A 24388-nucleotide genomic window follows, 5' to 3' on the forward strand; every position below is an offset into this window, starting at 1 on the left:
GTCTGATGAAACATGTCCTAGGACCCACCAAGGCAACACAGACCAGCTATAAACTAGCCTGGAGAGGGGATCAGGATGGGCACCAGGAGCTTCTTCCACAGCTCCCCCAAACTCTGCTTTCTTGACCTATCCAGCAAATCCAGTCCTTCAACTAACAGCAGCCCTGAGAAAGCCCAATGCCTTTAAGTCTCCTCAGCCACCTTTGTCTGGGCCAGGTTGGAACAGTGGCCACCCTCAGAGCTGGGCCCATAGTGATCCAAAGTCACCAATCAAAAGCCGTGATCAACAAATGGATATGCCCGCCGCTGCTCTTGAAGAAGAGGTTTTTAATATCCCTTTCTGTTACCAGCAAGCTAGGCAGAGGCTGAACCCCATGGCAGTCTGCCTTGAGAGTGGGGATGGGCACTGGTTTACCGTAATTTACCAGCCTTTTCCCTGGATACAGTATAGTGTTCTACTAACCCCTGGAGTTTCAAAATAGTTGTTTCAGACAGTCCCTGCCTTTTCAAGAGAAGGACTGAATACTGGATCTTCCTACTCTGCCATCTTCCCACAATCCTCTCCCAAATGAAATGTTTTTATTTCAACATATTCCATTTTTTTATAATTATCTTCCTTTTCTATTATCTGAAGAAATATGCTTTCCACATTTAAATCAACTAATGTTTTACATGTTGGAGATCAAAGCTCTCCCTTTCACTTATACTTCTAAATATACTTTGTTGCTAATACAAAGAATTACATTCTACTTGTAATATATCTAAGCCAGTAGCTCAGTGATGAAGACTGAGATATAATTCATTCTCTCAATACTTTGCTCCAATTGTAACCTACTTGAGTGTTTGATTACAAGGTTAGCACAATGCTTTGACTGATTTATAGCATTTTATTCAATGGATAGTACAAATTAGTGGCATATAGTATTTGAATAGATTGTATCTTACAGTTACACATTTTTATTAGACTCTTGCCCCCATTACATTTTTAAAATCACCTATAGATATATCTGTTTTAATAGTCAAATTCAATGTACTTTTTGTGAAACCTTATTAAAGAATAGTCAGTGACAGTATTTATTTTAGTAATATTTCTAATTTAAGCAAATAAAATTAAAATCTCCTTACATAAATCAACTTTTAACTGCTCATGAATAAGAATTTCATGCAGATGAAATAAAACAATACTGGCATTAGAAATTTAAAACATTATCCTTTCAAATTCTGATTTATCTATTCATTTATTAACCAGCATTGCATGCAGGATGGTAGACCAATTTCTGAAACAAAAACCCTACAATGTTTGGTCTAAATGATAGCACCAGAAACAAAATGAGAGCCTGCTGATATAACAGCATTTGTATACCACACACCTGCACCTTTACCAAGTCACTCAGCTATACCTTTAAGGTATGATAACATACAATCCAAAAGAAGGTTCAGTTTTATGATTTGAATCATGGATATCATAAGTGAAAAATTATCACTTTGAATGTTTGGCAAGTAAAATGTCATGCAGGGTATTCTGTGTAGTTTTGAGCACCATTAGGGGTAATTTTCCTTGTGCATGCTCTTGGAATTAGAAGTGGAAACACTGATATTTCTACAGGCACTACATCAAGGAGACAGCCATCTTTGACATAAAGTATACATGATGATACTCTGGAAGTTTGGGAGACCTGCAATTTTGAACATATACACCTACCTGTAGAGTACTCTTCCGCCAATGGTGACTAGGTTAGAAAACACGCTGAAGTCTGTCATGTTTAGAGGCCATGATTGTATGTTCAAGAAACCTACAAAAGATGAGGACAGTTAAAAAGTCAGAATGTTATTGTCTTAGTATTAGTGTTTTGTACTGATTATTCTTAAAATATGACAAATGGAAAGGTATTGAAAGGTGAAAAGGCAAGAGAAAAGCACAGGGAACATTGCAGTTTATGAACCACTCTATTACATATTTGATTTATTCTTCCAAGATTGTCTTACTCACAGTTTCTAGGCTACAATACTCAATAAATAATGAGTTTCAAAATAATAAGCACCAAGAATCTACATATCTGAGACATATGGAATCATAAAATTGTAGATATTTAAAGATTTAAATGGTTTCTAATTCATTTTTTTCTTCTAAAAACAAAAATATTTAGTCTAACTACACAAAAAGAAAAATGCAGTTTCAACTTACCCTCAGAAATCCTTTATCACTTTATCTGTATACTTATGTACATAACTAATCTTTCTTATTTAACTTTCCATTTTTTGATTGCAAATCCATGTCTGCTTCACCTCTAAGGGCCCCATAACACCTAGTATAACAGCCTTGAATGTATTAGGTGTTTAATAAATATGTGTGAAATGAATGCTATATGTTACCCATGCTCGTGTACTTCTTGTGAAAAATTAAATTAAAATAAAGCAACATAGGTCCAAGGATCAGTTGTCACTTGAAAAAACAGTAATGTCAAAATGTCAATATATTGTATTTTTATAATTCCATGGGCTTTCAAAATATACATAATATACACTCATTTAAAATAATATCAAGTTTTTAGAAACTGTGATTTGCTTGGAAAATGAGTTGCTGATTCCAAAATCAGATAATGATTTCAAGAAAACACCAAAATTTGCACACTTCATAGTAGAACAATTACATTTTAAAAATTACCTGTTATCTCTCTGACTGTCCGAAAGACATTCAGCTTCTCTGGGTCTATGGCTTCAATTGCATTGTAAGGGTCCCTACAAAATCAGAAGCAGATGCTGTAAATTTAAAATTAGGTAAAGGAATAAAAATGTTAGAATTGTAGCTTTACTTGAATCAGATTGAATTTTAATCAGCAATAGGAAGGCTAGCAATGCCTTGTCTAAACTGTTCTATGCTAGATGTGGAGGGGAATTAACAGCTGCTTTGGAAAAACTGTTGATTATACAGAACATGGTTTCTTCATCAAAGGTTATCCTATATCCAGATGAATGTTCATTTTGACTATCCTGAAGCCACCCCCCACTCCTACCCCCCAAATATAGCAAATCCATTTATGAACTATTTTATTTTGTTTTAAAAATATCACTCTTAATTTGGAGAAATCTTATTTGTAAATAAATTTATTATGATGAAGAATGTTGCCCTTTGAGCTACTCATAGCATTCTAAATTTCTAATAACATCTATATTATCATAAGAAGGCTAGAAACAAACACATGCACAATTTTCTTCTATAGCTTCACATTTATCTATGAGAACTATAATTCAATAATGAATGAAAATTACTTTTCATATAGATTATTCGGAGCCATCTTGTTCCTATCTGGTTTATTTATTTTTACTATATGACAGGGACAATTCATTCCCATCTATATGAACCATCTAACATCTGAAAACAAAATTTACTATGAATTTCATAATATCCAAAAGGTGTTGCAAATTTTGGAGATTTTAAATTCCATCTAATGAATAAACATATTTTAAATTAATGCTATTGGTATAGATGACCTTGTTTTTTCAAAAATGAACATAAAATACCTTTTAACATTCAATAATTAATGGACTTTTTCAGAGATTGTTAATTTTAGGAAAATATTTTTCATTTAAAACATACTGACCATGAAAAATAATTGCTTCCTAGAATATTAAGCCAAACATAAAACTTAACACCAAACATTTCTCAGTATTTCCAGCAATATTTTTGGTTTTTAAGGAATACATAGTAATTTTCAAAAGTTGATTTACTTTAAAAAACAGTCGATATGGAAAAAAAAACAGTCTATGTTATCTTGGGCAAGTAGAGATCTCATATTAATATACACTCTTCAAAAAGAAATGAAATGCCACTTCTCCCAGAGAGATCAAGCAAGCTTTCTGAGAGTGATAAACAGGTCTTTTCAAAAGTACGAATCCACCAACAGAAATCAATTGCTTTATTCTTGTGTGTAGGTATGTTGTTTCACCAGCTTCGCATACCTATCCCTTCTTATGAGAATCTTTTTTGTCATGCAGAATAACCAAATGCCATTGATACATTCTTAAAATGGCTATTAAGGTATTCCAGAATCCCCTGACCAGTGGATGATCATACACCTATCTCCCGGGAATTTGAATTTGAACACATTGTCACTCATTCGGCCCAGTATTAGAATGTTGAAAAGACTCCATTAGTTCCAGCCACTTTGATCTCTAGAGCTACCTTTTACCAGCCTTACTGAAGTTGGTTCATCAGCGTATTCTGTTCTGCGAACCATCTCACAGAACTTTAAAAAATCTTTTTTTGATTAGAGTCTGTTTTCACCATTTCAACCTAAGAAGCACAACTGAAACAATGTACTACTAATTTAACATGGAGTGCTGTGGAAAACACACAAAAAATGGAGGTTGCTTAGACCGGAGAAACAGTATAAATGAGTTTTCCTTACAATTCATTCATAAACTATTGATCAGAATTTTCTTCTGTAGAATATAAACATCTCTTAAAAATTTAAAGTTCTGGCAAACTGCATCTATAAGTGAAGACCAACAGAATGAATAGCTATGCTTTTGATGAATATGATGTCAAAATTAAGTTCACCATTTGTGAAAACTTCTTTTTCTCATTCTTTAATGTGCAAAGCCTTTTGTTAGCATTAGAAATATCAACAACGCAATAGTAGAATGCACTTTCAACTTTTGGTCTTCTAGGAAAAGCAGTGCATGGGGTGGCTCTGGTCATATAATCAAATTCCCTGGCTTTATTGAGAAAGACTAAAAATTCAGGGCAAGCACACAATAATGGGGTCAGCCCAAACCTTTACTGAGAACACTTCTAGGTTGCCAGGTATGAAATGAATTCTAGACTGTTAGCACTAAGACCAATGGACCACAGAAGTTTTATATACTTAATTTTAGAGATTCAGGACTCTCATAAAATACATTGACAGAATTCTGCTTATAAACTTCAAAGTACCTCTTGGAAATCTCATCCTACAGCCACTTGAAATCCATGGTATTTTAAAATTGAGAACTTTCCCAGCTAAATTCAGAGCCATTTTAAAGAACATTATATCTACCCTGCCATTGTGTTTGGTGATCCAAAATAAAGCTCAAGTACAGGACAAAAATAGAGAAACATATTTTCACAATTCCACTGAAACCACCTGATTTTATGACCAAACATATTATCTCTTTTCCATTGTCTATTATCATTGAAGTCTATCATCTCACTCCTTATTTACCAGTGTCTCTCACATGCTTATTTGGTGAACATTTTGTTACTCTAAGCACGTGCACACAGACAGTGCTGATATGAGAAAATATGAGAGAGGAATAATCCTGTTGGTGACCCCAAACACTGAACTTCGCTTTGCGTGCCCACTCTAAATGTGGAGTCAAGAATACCCTGTCTATTTCCTGGCAACGGAATTATTGTGCTATGAACTGAACATGCCGATTAACTTTTCCAAGTTCATTTCTATACAGAAATTTTCATTGAAAAATTTCCAGTATATTTATTTCTAGCAGAAACTTTATTTTGAAAAGCATAATCTCATCCAATTTTGATTTTTGCCTGTTTTATGAGTGCAAAGGAAAACATCAGCTATTTTAAGCAAACTATGCTATCCTATTAAAACCTTTTACCACAACAAAATAGTATATTATTAGAGTAATAACATTAAATGAAGTAGAGCATCTCTTTAACTTGTTAGAATGCTTCTGTTTATATATATATATATATATATGAATTTATATATATATATATATATATATATAAACATGCATACACACACATGCCTATCTGTACATATATAGGATGTCTCTAGCCTTACTATTAAATTTATATCAATACCTTCCTAAAGTAAAATAAAAGGCTTCACAATATATGTTTCATGATAGAATATACTACGAATGAGAAGCATATTATATATAAATATATGTATTTATTGATTTTATATATATATATATATATATAATCTCCTGATCCTGGAAATGCCTTACATATTATGCTTGAGATGTTTAGAAATATTAATTATAACTTCAAGTATTCCAAGGTTAATTGCTATGAGTAAGCATAAATAATCTTCTGAATGAAGAATCATGATTTACCTGAAGGGAAATATTGCCATTACAAAATAACCTTTATTTTGTTTCCAGTAGTCTATAAAAATAAAATTTGTTGCTCAGTATGTTGTACTATAAACTAGATATAGTCATTTAGGGTTTTCTTTTTTGTACCTCCTTCTCATCTTCCTCTCTCCCTCCCTCCCTCTCTCCCTCCCTTCCTTCTACCACTTATTAAGGTCTTACAATATGCAAAGCATTGGGCTGAGCATTCGAAGTCATTTTTTTTTTTTTAATTCTCACAACAATCAGAAGAAGTAGGTATTTATTATTAAACCAGTACTCCATTTTCTATCGGAGGAAACTGAGCGTTTGACATGTAATGGAAGCCTCCCATGTCAATGTAATCTGTCCGTGGTGGAATAGCAAATCAAACACCGCCCTAGTCTGGACCAAGTTACCCAATTAGAACATGTAACTCTTCTTTTCTGATCTTATTTTTCAGAGAAGCTTGGTATGACCTTTTGCTTCTCATTGATGTGAGATGTTTTCTATAAATCATTTTTTACCTGGATGAATTAGCTTGATTGTTCTCCTTAAAAGTCAGGGATTATTCTAAAGTTTTATAATGATTCTTCTCATAGACTTTTAAATGTATGGTCTCAACAGCACAATATATTTTTATCCCTTAAAATATATTTTCTTCATTTTTTTTTTTGCATTTACTTATTAACATTTACCTCACTATAATTCTTGGGCAAATAAGAATATGCACAATCATTTTATACTTAGTATAAGTTCAGACTTTTAAGTCTGTTCCATGATGAACCAAGACTAAAATATCTATTCTGAACCTCACTAGATAAAGTCATTTTTCATATCTTCCCAATCATGTTTTATTTGTAACTTTCACCATGGGCAGGTTACTTTTGTTGGTTCCTAATCACTGTGTTATCACAAAGTTCTTGCAGTGCTTCTCAAAGGGGGCAGTACCACCCCACTAAATGGAAGTTGGGACATTTGTAGAGGTATTTTAGTTATCACAAAGATACAGACTTTTTAGCAATAACCCAAGACCAGGGATGTTAAACATCCTGTCATGTTCAGGACTATCTCTCACAGCAAAGAATTATCTCATATTTTGCACAATCTTAAAGTGTCCACACCAGACATTTAGGACCTCTCCTGTGCAGACTCATACTTGGTCCTTTTCTCTACAAGGATCATCTGTAATTTCCTAATTATGTTGTCCCTATTTCAGTTAAGCTTATTTCCCTCTTCCTCTTATCATATAAAAATATGCATGGTCAGTTATTTTCTATTCCAGAAGTCAACTGTTTCTCTTCCTTATTTCCCTGTACTTCTTAAACAAAATGATTTTTTATCTTTATTTCTCATAAATCCAAAGTTCAATTATAAATAAGTGGAAGCTGAGCATTTTTCTACTAATGTATATTTTATTATGAATTAGTTCCCACTTACTCTTTCTTTAAATTACAGTTAGAGAATTGTCGTGATTTTTAAAATTATGTGTATAGGTAGGCTATATTATTTCAGAATTGAAATGGTAGTGTTAAAATGCTTAATGTATACATGAGGGATTTGGGGCCTGAAAGGCATGAAAACTACTTAATACAATTCATGAGGATACAATTTCAAATGTTCCCCCCACTCATGGAATTGAGGCTAATCCATTCGTTACTTCCACAGGCAAAGAGAATCAAGTGGCTGTATTTTCTTATTTCTCATAAAACAACTTTATTAATATGATATGCTTTTGTATTCATGGTAATATTCGGTTTTAAAGATAGTTAAAATGTGGATATATTGTTTTTCTAAATGTCATATATATATAGCAAATTAAAAGATGTGCCTAAATATGGATCAAGATCTACTCACTGGGCCAAGGAAGCTAAGAGGGCAGCATAAAAGGATTAAGTGGGGATATGGTAAACTCAACTGCACAAAGCCCATCTAAAAATGGCCAGTGTTACCTAGCTCCAACAATTTGTTGCCCCGTAGGAATGGGGGCTAGAGTTACCAAGTTTGCACATTTTCAAAAGGGGTTAGATATCTTGATCCTAATAAAAAATAAATTTGAAAACAATTAAAAACAAAAACAAAAACAGTACTTGGGCCAAATACAATACCTCTGGGTGCAGAGAATACATACTATTATTATTGTACCTGATATGGGCCCATATTAAAAGCTACATTTTAAATTAAAGAAATATTTTATGCAATGACACATACAATAATTTCTTTTAATGGAAAAATAAACAGTTTTTTCTATTGCTCTTGCTGTTCCTATTTGGACATATTTATTCGTAATGTGTTAAATCACTTTGCTTCTAGAAATGGTGTGACATATGTTCAGAGTAAGATTCTGAATTGAAATATGTGAGGGGTTTTCTTTATTTGTAGCCTGTAGCACTAGTATTTAGGGATTAAGTAGTAATATAATCAAATAGATGAAGTGGAAAGTAAAAATATTGACATTTTTATTACAATTCAAAACAAATTTGGTTGTTTTCCCAGTTAAAACCAGCAGGTGGTTCTATAATGAAGAAGCCAAGAAAATGTTTCAATTTTATATTACTAAAATGAAATTGATTAAATAGATCTCTTATAGTAGTACTGACTTCCCAACTGAAGAGAAAAGGAGAATATATCAGAACAAAAAGAATTTCAGAAAGAATCTTAGAAGAATTTCAATTTACTGACTTTCTTTATGTAGAATTATTTTTTAAGGAATATGAATTGATGTAGTCTTGAATAAATCAGTTAAGAATTTGAATAAAATCCCTCACCCCAACCACTGATACTGCTGAAAACTATGCAGTCATGGAGAATGCTCTATAAGTACATTGCAGCTTAAATATAGTTTAGCTTAAATACAAATTTATATTTTCAAACATTATATAATCACCAAACTCAAAATCTGTATGATACCCCAAACTTTGGTTTACTGGTATTGCTGCTTCAAGCTGACACTGGCTTGTGTTGGGGAAGTGTAGTAATGAAGGGCAAAACTCTTCAGGGTCAAGAGGAATCAAAGAGAAAACACTGAAGCATTTCTTAAGCTTTGTTTATATTTTGTAAAATAATGTACAAAAGTTTAATACTGACCCATGAATACCAGTGACAAGGAAGATCAAATTCCCATTGATCTTGGTGCAGTTGATGAACTTGTCAATGTTACTGGAATCCACAGTCTGAGCTGACATCAATGAGCCGGTGCCAATGCCATCACAAGCTGTAGAAAAAAGACTCATAGTCAGGGGATTGATATTTTTTTTTGTAAATAAATCACTGCATTTCTTTATAAAATGAGTGTATTTTGTCTAAATATTTCATTTACTTAACATTTACTAATGCCCCTGCATTATGGACTAGTGCTGAAAAATAATATTTTATAGCAAGACCCAGTATACACACAACACTTACATAACTGAAATAAAATTTCATCAATCAATACTTCTGCTTACTATGTAAAATTATCTATTGTCTCATCTATTCTATATCATTACATTTAATATTTTTAAGATACTAGTCACTTTAGTAAAATAATTTCATGACCCACTACTATATATAACCTGCAGTTATAAAATGATGATTTAGTGGAAACATACATTACATACAGAGTACTAATAATGTGAATTTTTTACAGTATCAAGAGCCACATGAATATTTATTCTTAAACTGAGTATAACCTATGCTTTCTGAAGGTTCTACCGAAATATAAATGTATGCATATGTTTATACACACATGTTATATGTCATCTAGAAGTGAGTCAGACATTTGCTCTTTTCTAAGGCACTCAATACTTTTGAACGCTTAATAACTTTCAGAAAATTTGGACTGTACTTCGGTCCTGCTTAATTTAAGTTTCATTCTGGTGGGGAATTTGAGTACCACAGCTGGAAGGGATTTCTTCTTCCACTAAAATTCTATAGCATGAATTATCTGCAACATTTATTTAACACTTGCAGTAAACTTCCTTGTTATTTCATATGTATGTTATCTCTCAAAATATTTTTTAAGATCGAGAGAGTAAGATGCATCTTGCTTGTCTCTCTGCATCCCTTTCTATGCTTAGCAGAGTGCTTTGCATACAGTGGCAAGTAACTAACATGTGTTTTTGATGCTCAAATAACCAAGTAAAACCTTAATTTGTACATAGCATCTAAGATCTGCTAAATATAGAATAAAATGCAATTTCATTTTTAAGTTCCTATTAAACTTAACTCTGAGTTTTATCTGGCCCAATTTAGTAGTTATCATTCAAAACCAAGAGTACATAGCATCACCTATCTATCACAGTAGTTGATCTCGTGGGGCACAGTTTGAAGTTATGGAAAAGTGTATTTTGAAGGGTTTGGCTGTGGGAGTGAGTGTGCACTGAGAGGCTTATTTGGTCATCCTTTTAAAAAGTCAATGAAAAACTTGATTTAGGCACCTGTTCTTGCCAAAATAATCAGAGCTATCATTCACCTTTTGGACAAATATCAGTGCAAGGTTTACACATTTTAATCCCATTTTCTTCTATTTCCATCTTGGAACTAGGGCAGGCGCGCACACAGGAACTGGAATCTACCACAAAGTTATCTGTTAATAAAAGTTAAAATAAACAATAATATTAATATTCAGCAAACCAAGAAATTCTAGGATTTCAAAATGATTAGACTATCATTGATAGTGCATATATCTCTTCCCCTAAAACAGTCCTGTTTAAATATCTTAGTGCTTACTATATAATAAAACATGTTTGATGTGGGTAAATTTAATTCTCAACCTGAAATGGCATCTCTGAACATCCACATCCAAATCTGAGGGCAGTGTGTGTTAGCGACAACTAGCATTTGCCTGGCTACACTGCTCCACTCCCTGAATTGCCCCCAAGATAGTGAATTTCTTTCATAGACTTAGGAAACTGCATGACATTTAGTTTGCGTTTTTCAATAGTTCCACTTCATTTCATGTCATGATGCAAATTTGAAGCCTAAAAATACTTCAAGTTACATGAAGCAAAAATGGAGCTTAAGTTAAGCTGCTATGGATCAGAAAGTGCACTACATATTCAGTAGGAATCTTTAAAACGTAAAATGTATTATCTCTTTCAAAGAAGAGGCACAACTACTTTCCCCATATATTTACATGCAGAAACAAAATGAAATTTGAAATGTTTAGTACTTTAAGAAAGGTCTACTATATAGACCAGGAACATCTTATTACCTGTAACAAATGGAAAATATCTAGGAGTCCAGTGATCTGGGACATGCCAGGACATACCCTCTTGGATAATGGAGAAATTATTTCACCTAGAACCTCCCACAAGGAACCGTGAAACACAGCACCTGCTAGGCCCCTTTGGGTTTGGGAGGCAACATACTGCATGCCTGGTCCAATAGGCCCTGGTATTGAACACTTCTAGCTTTTGAGGAGGGCCCAGATCAGGAAAGGGATCTGGCATAGGTTCAGACTGTCATGAAAAGGCCTGCCATTCAGGCCATACCACCATACAACCCAAGCAGCTCTATGATATTGGAAGAAACTAGGGTGGCAAAATATGCCATGTGGAATTATGGCATGTCACCACAGGAAAATCACAAAGGTGGCCTCTAGAATTCTAGAGCTAAGCTATGCCATCTGCAACACAGAATGGTACAGCATTTGACAAGCAACTCCTGATGTGCTTCTGGGACCTAGCAAAGAAGGAGCACCTAACTATGGGTCATCAATTGTCCACATGCCCAGAATAGCCCATCAGGAACAAGGTTCTATCAGAACCATGAAGTAATAATGTTAAGCAAATCCAACAGCAATCCATGTAGGATGGAAGCAGTACATCTGTGATTGGATATGAACAGAGGCATAGGTACAAGTAAACTACATAAGCAGGGGTTCCAGATCCCCATACTGTCTACCTGTGGCTGCACAGAGACAGAGAGAGGGCACTTATGACAAAGATAACAGAAGAGGACAAAAGCTAAGCTTGGAATGTGGGTGGCAAGCTGAAAATAGACAGAAGTTGCCTTGTGGACTCATTCAAGAATGGACGGGGAAAATCTTACCAAATGTACCTGATCATTCACTTTGTGGAAACAGAAGTGTTCTGAGATTAGGGGAGTGGGAATATGTGTGAGTGTGTGTTTGTGTGTGTGTGTGTGTATGTGTGTATGCCTGGAAATAATATATACTTTAAATAATAATATATACTTTAAATATATAAATACATAAACATATATAGGCTTGGCTTTGTATGGAAGAAAAAAGAGAAAAATCTGAGGAGAAAGGAAGTCTGGAGGTAGAGAGATGTGTAAGAATCCATGGGAATGGGCACAAGGGAGGATGATCTTTATATTCCAAGTTAGCATCCACCAGAGAGCATTCACCATGAAAGGGGCACATTGTTGAGACTGACCACTGCTCAAAACTGCTTCCTTCCCTTTTCCCACAGATGCTGATTCTAAGAACACCTTTGATAATCCAATCTCTGTCTTAGGAGAATTCAATCTGCAACAGGTGCATATACTATATATTAAATAATCACCACTTCTGCAAAATCTTGAGCAATACCCCATAATTAAACACCTTCACATTTATGCTAATGAGAATACACAAATATTATAAACAGCCTTTTATTAGTTCAGTTCAGGCTTTGCACCCAAATGATTTTCAAAAATTGTCTGAAAAATTTTCTGTCTTAGTAATTGGAGTTTGGGGATTTCAGTTCTGGTACAGGGACCAGTGTTTAAAAGCTAGATGACCTTGTTTTCTCAAGCCAGCTTCTGGTTGGGCAAACCATGCCTCGTGAGCAAGGCCCATCAGAAATCTGAATTTTATGGTAGACTGAAGTGTTTTAAATTAGTATGTAATTTGAAACACCTAAACTAATCCAAGAAAAGAAGTTTGTGAATTACCATATATAAGGCAAACTGGTGTGTTATTTCACCAAATAGTACTTAGTGTTTAGACAATTTCCTAAACTTGGAGTTGAGAGCCTCTAGATGAGCCAGTAAAGGATATATGGGGAATATGAGAATTCCCTAGTTCAGATTTCTCTGGTAATTATTTTACTCCACAAAAAACCCTGGGCTTCAACCTTGAGACTTGAATAAAAGTGAAAGCACCAAATTCTCCAAGAAGCCTGGTTTTGATTGTCTTTTGGGGAGGGTATCACAATTTGAAGGCGGTAGAGTAGGAGGGCATTTGTCCAAGAAAAAGGAAAAAAAAAATTGATCATCTAGCTTTGTAATTTACAAGCAAATGGTGAGATACAGGGTAACTATAGATAAGAGGTTTGTATTATATCAAAAACATTGGTTTGAAAACTAATGGGTTTAAGATGGAAAATCACTACTGCCCTAGAGTTAGTGTGTCCTTGACTTTAAAATGCTAATTCAGAGTTTATACACACACACTGACACACATATAAAAAGACTGAAACAATTACTCTTTTAACCAATATATAGAAATGTAATAATAATGACTAGAATTGTTCCCAAATACTTTTTCATATACTTATCTACCCTGATCCTTATTTCCCTTTTCCTCTAATCCTGACAATAACTCTTGGAAAGAAAAAGGATGAAATAGGAAACTGAATGTCTTACTTAAAATCAAATGAATAATAAAGTGAGCAAAGCCAAAACTCATAGCCACTCTCATCCCACACTCCTTACCCTTCCTACTGTGTCACATGCACTAAGTGAAGAAAGTCACAATAGCCTTCTTCTTTTAAGTAAGTGGACAAATGTGATTGTTTTCATCCTTTCCAACAGATAAATCATCAATCAAATATCAACCCATATATTATGCTGAATTCATGATGCAGGTGCTTTTGAATCCACCAGGTGAGGTATCAGTATGATAAAGAACACAACATATTTTCTATATCTATTAAGTTTAGATTTTATATTAAAAGTACAATGCTATACATTCAATTATAAGTAACTACTGATAAACAATTTTAGGTAAAAATTAATTTTTATTAGGAAATCCCATTTATTACATAGTTTCCGGCTACTTAAATAATAACTTTTTTTTGAGAAGCAGCATGACATGCAGAAAAATTGAGATATAGTAAAAATAACAAGGGTTTAGGAGTCAAAAATGATGTACTCTAGCCTCAAAAATGCCATTCTTTGATTCTTTGCTATGAAACATTAGGCCAGTCACTTTACTTTTTTGAGTTTAGTTTGCTTATCTGTGAAACAGAAGCAATAGTACATACAATCAAAGTAAATCACAATACTTTTACAAGTTACAGATTAAAATGAATTTATATGGAGTTCCTTAATTTTTAAATGTTGATCTAATTAATTTGACTGTTCTTATTCTGTTACTTACGTGGGCACTTCTTGACACAGAATGCTCCGTATGTGTACTTTGCATTGAAGTTGTGCTCCAATTGAAAGGTGGTGGGATTGTAGACAAAAGTTTGGGGACACTGAGTAACACATGCTCCACTGTCATTGAAATTCATACAGGCCTGCAACATAGCAAATATTACTTTCATTTAAAAATAACCTCCCTAATACTTGCCAAAGGAACACTTCTGCAACACTTTTGTGAGAGGATTGTTTTCTTTCAACTTTGTATATATCAATTTCATATGTACTGCAAAATTTGAAAATATGAGTTGTTCATGGAATATGGCTCCTGGGGAGGAATCTAGACCCAGCATTGAGGGATGGAGAACATCTTCTTGACCAAAAGGGGGAAAAGAAAGGAAATAAACTTGGGAGGCAGAGAGATTCCAGAAGGAGCTGAGAGGTCACACTGGTGGGCACTCTTAACGCACAATATAGACAACCCTTTTTAGGTTCTAAAGAATTGGGGTAGCTGGTGGTGGATACCTGAAACTATCAAACTACAACCCAGAACCCATGAATCTTGAAGACGACTGTATAAAAATGTAGCTTATGAGGGGTGACAATGTGATTGGGAAAGCCATATGGACCACACTCCCTTTTGTCCAGTGTATGGATGGATGAGTAGAAAAACAGGGGCAAAAAAAAAAAAAAAAAAAAAAAGTCACCCAGTATTCTTTTTTACCTTAATTGTTCTTTTTGACTTTAATTTTTATTCTTATTATTTTTGTGTGTGTGGTAGTGAAAATGTTCAAAAATTAATTTTGGTGATGAATGCACAACTATATAATGGTACTGTGAACAACTGAATGTATGCTTTGTATGACTGCATGGTATGTGAATATATCTCAATAAAAATGAATTTAAAAATATGAGTTGTTTATTTTTAAATACCAATTTGTTTGGACCTCCAAAATTTTACAATTTTTTTTCAAGTATCAGCAAATATAACTTTGGTGGTTAGTAATATTCTAATTGCTTAGTATCTTCACATTCTAACTGAGAATTGGTTTAAATTATTAAAGTTAGCTAATAGAGAAGAATTATTTAAGCTCATATATATTCCAAGCATTTATGTTCAGTATTAGAATCTGGCACTGACAACTAAACCCTCAACTCTACAGACTACAACTTTCTTTGAGGTGGCATTTGGAGAATTCAATGTCTTAAGTGACATTTTAAACACAATCACCACCATTGTACAGTGAGGAAACACTATGGTGGTCATTTAAACTGACTTGAAAAGGCTCTGGTGAGTGACTAGTTAAGCATAAATGTATACAATACAAAAGTGTAAAGAGGTAACTATGGTTTTAGCCAGTAAGTAAATAACATGCCATTTCTTCTATGGTGTTTTTCATAATGTCACACCATTTAGTAAAAGCCACCAAGTTCAAGTAAGACAGTTATTTCTGCTAACATGTTTGTTTTAAAATATCAATCCATTAATATTTTCAAATGCGTTTGAGAAAAATTAAAAATAAATTTACCACCTGAGGGTTAGGTATTTGATAGGAATACAGAAGATATATATAAGTATATACAAACACGTGATTAACAAAATGATGGTTTAACTAATTCTCTTAATTAAAAAAAATAGGAATAATTGATGCCTTGGAAGGCAAGCTTATGTGAACTAAAGATTTGTTTTACACTTCAGCATAAATTTTATATATGGTTATTAATAAGCATTATTTTATTCTGTTTCCTAAAAACATTTGCTTCATCAATTGTTGTTTTACAAGCACTTTATCACAAACATGACAATTCCCTGATGATGGTCTACTAGATTCATAATCAGAGTGAGATTCACTGATGATACATTATTCACTAAGATGGCACTTTCCAAGAAGAATCTATTAAAAACCAATCCAGAAAATTCAGTAAGTTTTAATTCATGGCTATAAAACTTCATATGTACTTATAACTGCTTTACAAACATACTTTATACAGACTTGTGCACACATTGCTTGGGAACAAAGGAACATAAGCTAGAGGACTAAAACAAATTTACCTTCCAATCAGCACACAAAAACAATGTAACTTCCACCACAGCCTTGGTCTGGCACTCCTGAACATTCTGTATCAAATGCCAAAGTGGAATCACTGGCCCGTTGCATAAAATAATGGAATGAGAAATCTGAAGCTCACTTGACACTCTGCTTATTGTGATAATGGAACCATGAAAAATACAGTAAAAAAAAATTTTTTTTAGTTATTTTTGGTGTTTTTTGTTGTTATTGCTTTGGAATTGTCAATACAACAAAAACCTGCAGTGTTCAGCGTTCCTCAAAATCAGCCTTCAATCCCAAGTGTGGAGATGAACAAGAATAAGATTCTCAGTTCAAGATCTACTGAGTATCTTCCTTAAATTTTTAATGTTTGGATTTCTTTCTTTCTCCTCCCTACTTGATTCTGTAACACATATTCTTGTATCACTGCAGAATCAGGGTAGACAATATAAGTTTCATATGTCATGAAGACAATTAAGGTATTACTATTTATATCACAATAGCTGCAATTTATATTTTGTATTTTTTTTTCAGAAATTAAGTGATAATGTTCACATCTAAACATGTATATGTGGCTCGTTGGATATTTGAGAGGAGGAAAAATGAAAATAAGTTCCTGTGCTCATTTTGAACAATAAAACAATTTCTTATTTTTTATGATTTTTAGCTTAAAAATAAACTATTGTTCTGTATGTATGAAACTGGGTTAACTTTAACTCACAGAATTGATCTCATATATTCAAAATAACAAAAAGAACTGTATCAGTGATATCAAAATGTAATTAAAAAGTACCCCCGCCAAGTTATAAATGTTAATTATAAGGAAGTAAGTGTCCTTTTCTAAAATTAAAATCATAGTGATTAGCATATAAATTGTTTTAAATGTGTATTTGTAAGTCTTATAAATTTTGAACAAGTAACAGAAGCTTGTAAACAATCTAAACTGGAAAAATACTTAAATTCATAAAGTTATCTGCACTAATCTCGAAATTTGTATTCAAGAAATAAAATACAAGTGCCCCTACTAAAGGGACTCAATAACACAACAATATAGACAAGAAACCACTGAAAATTCTGGAAAGGATACTATTATATTTTTAAAAGATTTCTCAATATGTTCCCCTTCAAGTTTTCCAATGAATGTTACTTTTAATATAAATTATATCAGAAACACCTAGTTCATTAATAGATCAGAACAATCCTAATTAATCGATAGCTAACACTTCTCTGAAGGCAGAGCATTTTTCTTAATCCTGAGATGGCTACACTTGATCTTACTGTAATAAGATGTTAAAGATTCAATGTGCCTGAGTCAATCTGAGAAGGGAGGAGATTAAAAGGGAGAACTCCCAGACATACAAAGCAGTCGGTGTCCTTAGGTCCTGAGCAGCCTCCGGCACATTCTCTATGGCAGCAGTCACTGACGTAGGGTCCATAGCACCTGCCATCACATTGTTCTGCACACACCGTCCTTGTTACTGCAGAAGACAGATAGGATCAAAGTCAGCCACCAAAAGAAACTTCTAAGGCTATTTGGAGTAGCTGAGAAAAGCCATAATTGACTCAACTCACCATTGACTCAATTCAGCAAACATTTACTGAATGAAGGCTGCAACTAGATCAAAATTACTGTACAAACATCTCCAAAATTTATATAGCAATTTGTTACTTTTTATATTCTTTCTTGTTACAGAAAATACCTACAGTGCTTTACAAAAATCATACAATGTAATGAGATTGAATCAAAGGTGAAATAAATGGTCGTCTTTTTTTAAAATTTATCCTTCAATCCAAGTTGACAGCATCATATCAAAGTATACATTAGTAAAAGCAATGCTATAAGCTGAACATCAGAACAGTAGTACTGAAGGACACAAATGTACTTATCTCCCATTCTCAACGCATATGCTAACAATATTTAGAGACATGGATTTTACAAGATATTTGCAGCAATTCATTTATTGGCTTCTTTCTTTCCACATCACTGTAATTTCTTCCCAGCTCTTTGACTATTCTTCTAAGCTTCCTTTACTTCTAACATAGCAATACTAACAGTATTCCCCAGAGTTGCTCTTGACAATTTTCTGTGGGTTATGGGCTGTCTTCTGGGAGAAATCATCACTTCACATACTACCTTTAGGTAGATGACTTTCAGGTCTGAATTCTCTAAATTCAGCTGCAATATGTATTTCCAGCTGTCTATAGAAGTCCCCATCTAGATACCCCACAGTGTACAAGATAGAATATAACTCAATTTTCCATCATTTTCCATATATTTATGTAAATAAATATATTAAAGTACAATAAATAGAGGATTAAGAAAACAAAAAAATAACTTTGGATTACTGTTATTATCTGTTACACATTTAAAATTTCCCTAAATTTTGCCAGTGATTATTTCATGATCCCATGGTATTTTCACTTGGATCCTTTTCTATTGCACATGATGATGATATTAATAAAATAGCATATAAAGTTTAAATACAAACTATGCCCCTTAATTGGACATGATCGTATTACTCTCTATGTAGTACATTCAATAAAAATATCAAATAGACTTTAAATTAAAATGGCACCCAGATTCACCTCTGTCTGGTTTTTATTTTATAAAAATAAAGTCACATGATTTTTCTTATCATAAGTTTATAGAAGATTTGGGGTGGAGGGGGGACAAAAAAACAGCAGATTTTGGATCTGAATTTGTAAGGGCATATTTTATATTTGCAATTTGGGTAGCAGTAAATTTCTAAATAAATAAAGTCTGTAAGTATACTAGTATAAATTTCTACATCATAAATCAGTTCAGTGTACCCCTTCAACTTAAGTCTTTGCACAAATTTCACCTTGTCAATGAAGTCTACCCCATTTAATACTGACTCCTTCCCAACAACCCACTCATGATTCCCCGTATCTTGCTCTTCCTCTTTTTTCTTCCTTTCTTCTTCCCTCCTTTCGTTCGTTCATTCGTTCCTTCCTTCCTTCTTTCCTTCCTCCTTTTCTTCCTCCTTCCCTCCCTCTCTTTTTCTCTCTCTCTTCTCTCTCTATTATAGCACCAATCACCTTTTAACATACTTCACAACTTATTTATTACAATTATTTCATTCACTAATGTATTCCGATGTCCAGAACTGTACCTGGCATTCATATAATTTACACTTATATATACATATATGTAAGTTATGTGCTCAAACATATTACATTCACTCATTAACTCCTAATATTCATTGCACTTACATCAATTTTCCTATATTTATACAAGTGGTATGTTTATTTAGTAAACTACACCATAATAAAGGAACATTTTAAATAGAATAGATTTAAAAGAATAGATTCAAACATAATTCTTCTCTTCATTTGTCTAAATGTTCATTTCTGTTTTTAATTCTGTTGATTTCTGATAACTATACAAAATGTTTCAGTTTCCATTTATTTAAATACTTTGATCTTTCCTGGCAGATGAAGAAAGTCACATAGACAATATTTAAAAAGGCAAGATAATTAACATTGAGCTTATTTTTGAATTATTTATTAAATGTTCATTAAATGAGTGTATACTCATTCAATATGGAAATAATATGTTACAAATAGCTAACATAATACAATCCTAGATTCAATAACAATAATTCTTGGAAACTCCTGAAACATGTATTTTAAGTTATTTAATAATATGTATTGGATCAATCTCAAATTTTTAAAAATAGCAATTTCCTCTATACATACATATCTTACTGTTTATTTCAGAACACTTTTATCTCAGATATTCCCTTCCATTTCAGGAACATGCAAAGAAACAACCCTCTAAGCCATTATCCAAACGCAAATATTTTTTAAAATTTAATTCAAGATGTTAAAACGGAATTACAAGATTTGTCTCAGAAGCAGCCTATATTCAATTTTAAAAACATATAAGATATATACAACATTAAAATTAGCACTTCTTATGATCAAAATTTTCACATGCCTTAATTCCAATTGAAAGTTCATTAAGCATGAAAACATATTTGGAAGTGTCTGCTTGACAGAAAATAATATAAATAAGCAAAAAGAAGAGAACAATAAGGTTAATCTCCAAGGAGTGAGGTAACAGTTAAGAAACATTTCTTTGGGTTGTCATATGAGATTTGTTTTCAGAAGGAAAATGTTCCCTTTGCACAGATGAAGTTTGCCTTCAGGACAAGTAGAAGAACACCATAAAGTAAATATATTTAATGTTACTTACCAGTGACTTAGCATTACTCACTTAATATGAATTAATGACATCAAACTGTTCTCATATTTTATGATGGAGAAACAAAACAAAACAAATTCCTGAATTCAATGTATTAACTCAGCCACTACAGGAAGACTAACTTATAATGGACTTTGTTTTTATTAATTTTGATCCTTGCTTGAATATTATTTCATTAGAATTATTCCCCCTGCATTTAGCATCCTTTCTAATTTGCTTCATTTGGTGCATTAACATATTAAGTTTGAATTTTAACTAGCTTATTCATTTGTGGTACACCAGTAATTGTGATTGTTTAATATAAAAGGTAAAACCTGGGAAGTTTAAATGCTTGTTATAGTGGAATGAGTAATCTTGAAATTGGGGATGAGGGTTCATTAAAAATATCCATGAGAATTAGATGTGTAAAGTTTAAGGAATCAGGGTATTCCATGGTACGGGGATATTCCTGGGAAAATATATAACATCTCAAAATAACAACAATTTAAGTACCTTTTTCATAATAGTAGCTCACTAGTTTAAACAATGGCTTAATTACCTCTTTAAATATAAAGATAACCATGCTTAAAGTTACTCCCTTAGAACAAATGCCTTTTATTTGAAGAAATTTGGCAATTTAGTAATCAAATATTTATTACTGTCTCCTGTGAGTAACAAAAAGGACAAGGAACATTTATAAATGATGCAAGAGAGCTCTGACATCACAGTGATAAGACAAAAAGATTTCTGTTTCCCTATTAAAAATAAATAAAGCTAAATTTGAGCAAAGTTTTTATAAATGTGTCTTCTTTCCTATGTTTTTATTCTCTGTCACTTCCCTCCTCCTTTATATGCTTCCCCCTTTGTATTTTTTCCCCTCAGTGCATTTTGACTCTCTTTACTTCCTCTCCCAATGGTTCTGACTTGGGGCTGTACATTTTATCATTTAACCCGGGCTTTCAAACTTACACATGAGAAATCCTGAGTAAATGAAAATTCTGACTGAGTAGGTATCAGTGGGGCCCAAGATTGGCCATTTCTAATAAGCTCTCAGGTAATGCCTGATTATTCTTTATCTGAAGCTTAATCACACTGACCTGTTGCTTCAATTGCCTATTTGGGTTGTTAAGCTTTCTATCACTAATTGGGAAAGCAAACAAACAAATATCAATGTGCAAACAGGTAGGGAGATTTGGGAGGAAGAAGACTGAGACTGGGGACAGCAATATCTCTTGGCTAGCTCTGAAGAAAGCAGTCAGAAAATTGCTCATTTCCTGTACCCAGTAGCCCTCTGCGTGAAAAGTATTCCAATTCTGCTAAGCACCTTCTTGAGCATATTTTAAATTATTTTCAATTAGTATTCAATGAACTGCACCACTATCCTGCCTATGTTCCTATGTCATTTCTGTTTTTATTGACAGAATTTTGACAAACTGTGCATGAAACACATCATGTCCATTAAATAGACAGTACTTCAATGGAATGATTTTGATGTTAAGGTGTTTTCAATTACTCATGCACTTGTAGGTTTGAACAAGAAGAAAATGCTTGGGCTAAAGCACAGGTGATTTGGTTGGATGTGAAGAAGAATTTATTGACTATTAGAGTGATAAAACACTGTAATGAGCTACTGAATGGGCTTCTTGAGTTTTTATTTGTCGGTATTTCAAGGAAAATCTTCTCTGGATGCTTTAGACATTCACTTAATTGAAGAAAGGAGGACATGACAAAATGTTCTCTAAAGGTACCCTCTAGCTCTAGGATCCCATATTTATTTCTGTGAATGGTGAAATTGTAGCTAAAAAAAAAGATTAAGCTTCTGGATTGTGTGACATGCTTTTAGAAAAGCTACTATCAACAGGATATACTTTAAGTGAAACAAATAAAGCCCACAGACCTTCCAAAATTACCCTTCACTTATAGAGCAAGTTGAAAAATTATCTGGTCCTTCCAAAGTCACCACAAGAATATTCATTTTCAAAACACAAAAGATTTTTTTTATTTCTGATTCCAAATTAGTCTGGTGATTACTACTCCAAACAAACTGACCAAGCCATTGCATAAGGTATACACTCCCACAGGATAACATAATTGTTTAATCCCAAGTCAATAATATTGCTATAGTTCACCGGAAAAATGTGGCACATACTAGTACAGAACTTACTGAACTCGGCATTCAAAGTCAGTTAATCAAAGTGTGCTTGGATTTTTACAACTACTAATCAGGCTTGACCCTTGTCTCAGATAAATCCCTGGTGACCCATGGGCTGTGACATGATAACACTGTTAGTTGTGCCAAATAAGAAAGGTATCTTGTCTAATCCAATCTCCATCACTAGCTGCTTTATTCATTTACTTAATGCAGTTTTGTTCAACCTGTTTTATAAAGTCATGCTCAGAGATTCACTGAGGGATCTTAAAGCTGATTTCAAACTACACTCTTGGCCGCCAGAGAAATTCTCTCTTATTAATAGGCTATTAAAATCACCAACGTTTGTGAGTCAGGATTAAAACAAACAAACAGCATATCCTCTTACATTGACTCTAAAAATATGCCTTAGAGCTAGTCTAGGCTATTTTACATATTCAACTGTAGATAAGGTTTCAAGACAGTAAAGGAAATGTGTGAATCTGTGCAGAGAAACCATTAATAATATATTTTAAAACATATTTTAACATTAGAATTGAAAGCTGCACCTTGACAGCCCACCAGTAAGTGATATACTAGAGATAAAGATAAAAACTGGAATCAACATATCATAGACTTGTAAATCAAGAAATGTAGAGAACTTAACCTTCAACCTTTAGAAATTATCTTACATTATAGTAGATCACACACCTCTACACCCATCCTTGATGAAAAGCAAATAAACCACCCTATCTAGTACCTTAACCAAAATATTGATACAGGTGGATAAAAATTCTCTCTCTCCCACCTGCTACACACCTGGATGAGATTCCTTCTCTAATTTGCAAAAAGTTGCCAATCCTTTGATTAAATAATCACAGAATATCAAACTGGTTAAGACAGGCATTAAATTGGTCAGCAATGGATATTTATTGAATGAATGAATGAATGAATGTATCTAGTCTGAATTTATCATTTTATTGAAGAGGAAACTGAAATCCAAATAAACATACTTGCCTATGGCCAAACCCAAACTATTATTGAGATATGTCTAAGAGATATCACTACCTCCTCAGGGTATTCAAGGAATTTTCTAGTTTCTTAACATCATGACAGAGTCCATACCTGACAATCTATCGAGGAAGATACAATACACTTGTCAGCAATGATACCAAATACAAGGGGAAATAGTAATTTAATATCATTAGAATACTGAAAGTTTGCTATCCTAAGCTAAATTAATGCACTTCTTCCTGATGTTACACACATAGAAATCTTTTTAAACTAATTCCACACTCATACATTTTATTTCTGTCTCAGATGAAGGGATGTTCATTTTCCTGTTCTAGGCTGTTCACGATCTAGACCCCTTTGCATGACAGACAAGTCCAAATTTTTGCATCATACATTATTTATACTCTCTCATATAATCAACCTTTTACTTTACTGGCTGTTTCTTCACAGCCAGTAAAAATTATCAAGACTCTTATCCTAAAGATTAATTTAAAAAATCCACCTTTTACCTCATGATCTGTATTCCCTAAGAGCACCAATAATTTTTTAAGAGTTGTCCACAACACATATGTCCTGATATATCTCAAACAACTGTCTCCAGCTCTTCTCCACAATATCTCTACAC

General features: G+C 33.2%; 1 protein-coding gene across 4 annotated transcripts in view; it reads right to left on the reverse strand.

Moving 5' to 3' along the window:
• The window catches only part of ERBB4 (erb-b2 receptor tyrosine kinase 4), a 1164817-nt gene that overhangs the window by 301979 nt on the left and 838450 nt on the right, over positions 1-24388 (reverse strand). For 3 of the 4 annotated variants that reach the window (XM_037849192.1, XM_037849194.1, XM_037849196.1), the window contains 6 exons: positions 17774-17892; positions 14380-14521; positions 10522-10635; positions 9156-9282; positions 2665-2738; positions 1702-1792 (listed from right to left, as the gene is read on the reverse strand). In XM_037849192.1, coding sequence (XP_037705120.1) covers positions 1702-1792; positions 2665-2738; positions 9156-9282; positions 10522-10635; positions 14380-14521; positions 17774-17892 — 667 coding nt within the window. The remainder of the gene's footprint in view (positions 1-1701; positions 1793-2664; positions 2739-9155; positions 9283-10521; positions 10636-14379; positions 14522-17773; positions 17893-24388) is intronic. The other variant, XM_037849193.1, reaches the window with a different exon arrangement.

The sequence above is a fragment of the Choloepus didactylus genome, chromosome 9 (genome assembly GCF_015220235.1).
Source record: "Choloepus didactylus isolate mChoDid1 chromosome 9, mChoDid1.pri, whole genome shotgun sequence".
Classification (NCBI taxonomy): Eukaryota; Metazoa; Chordata; class Mammalia; order Pilosa; family Megalonychidae; genus Choloepus; species Choloepus didactylus.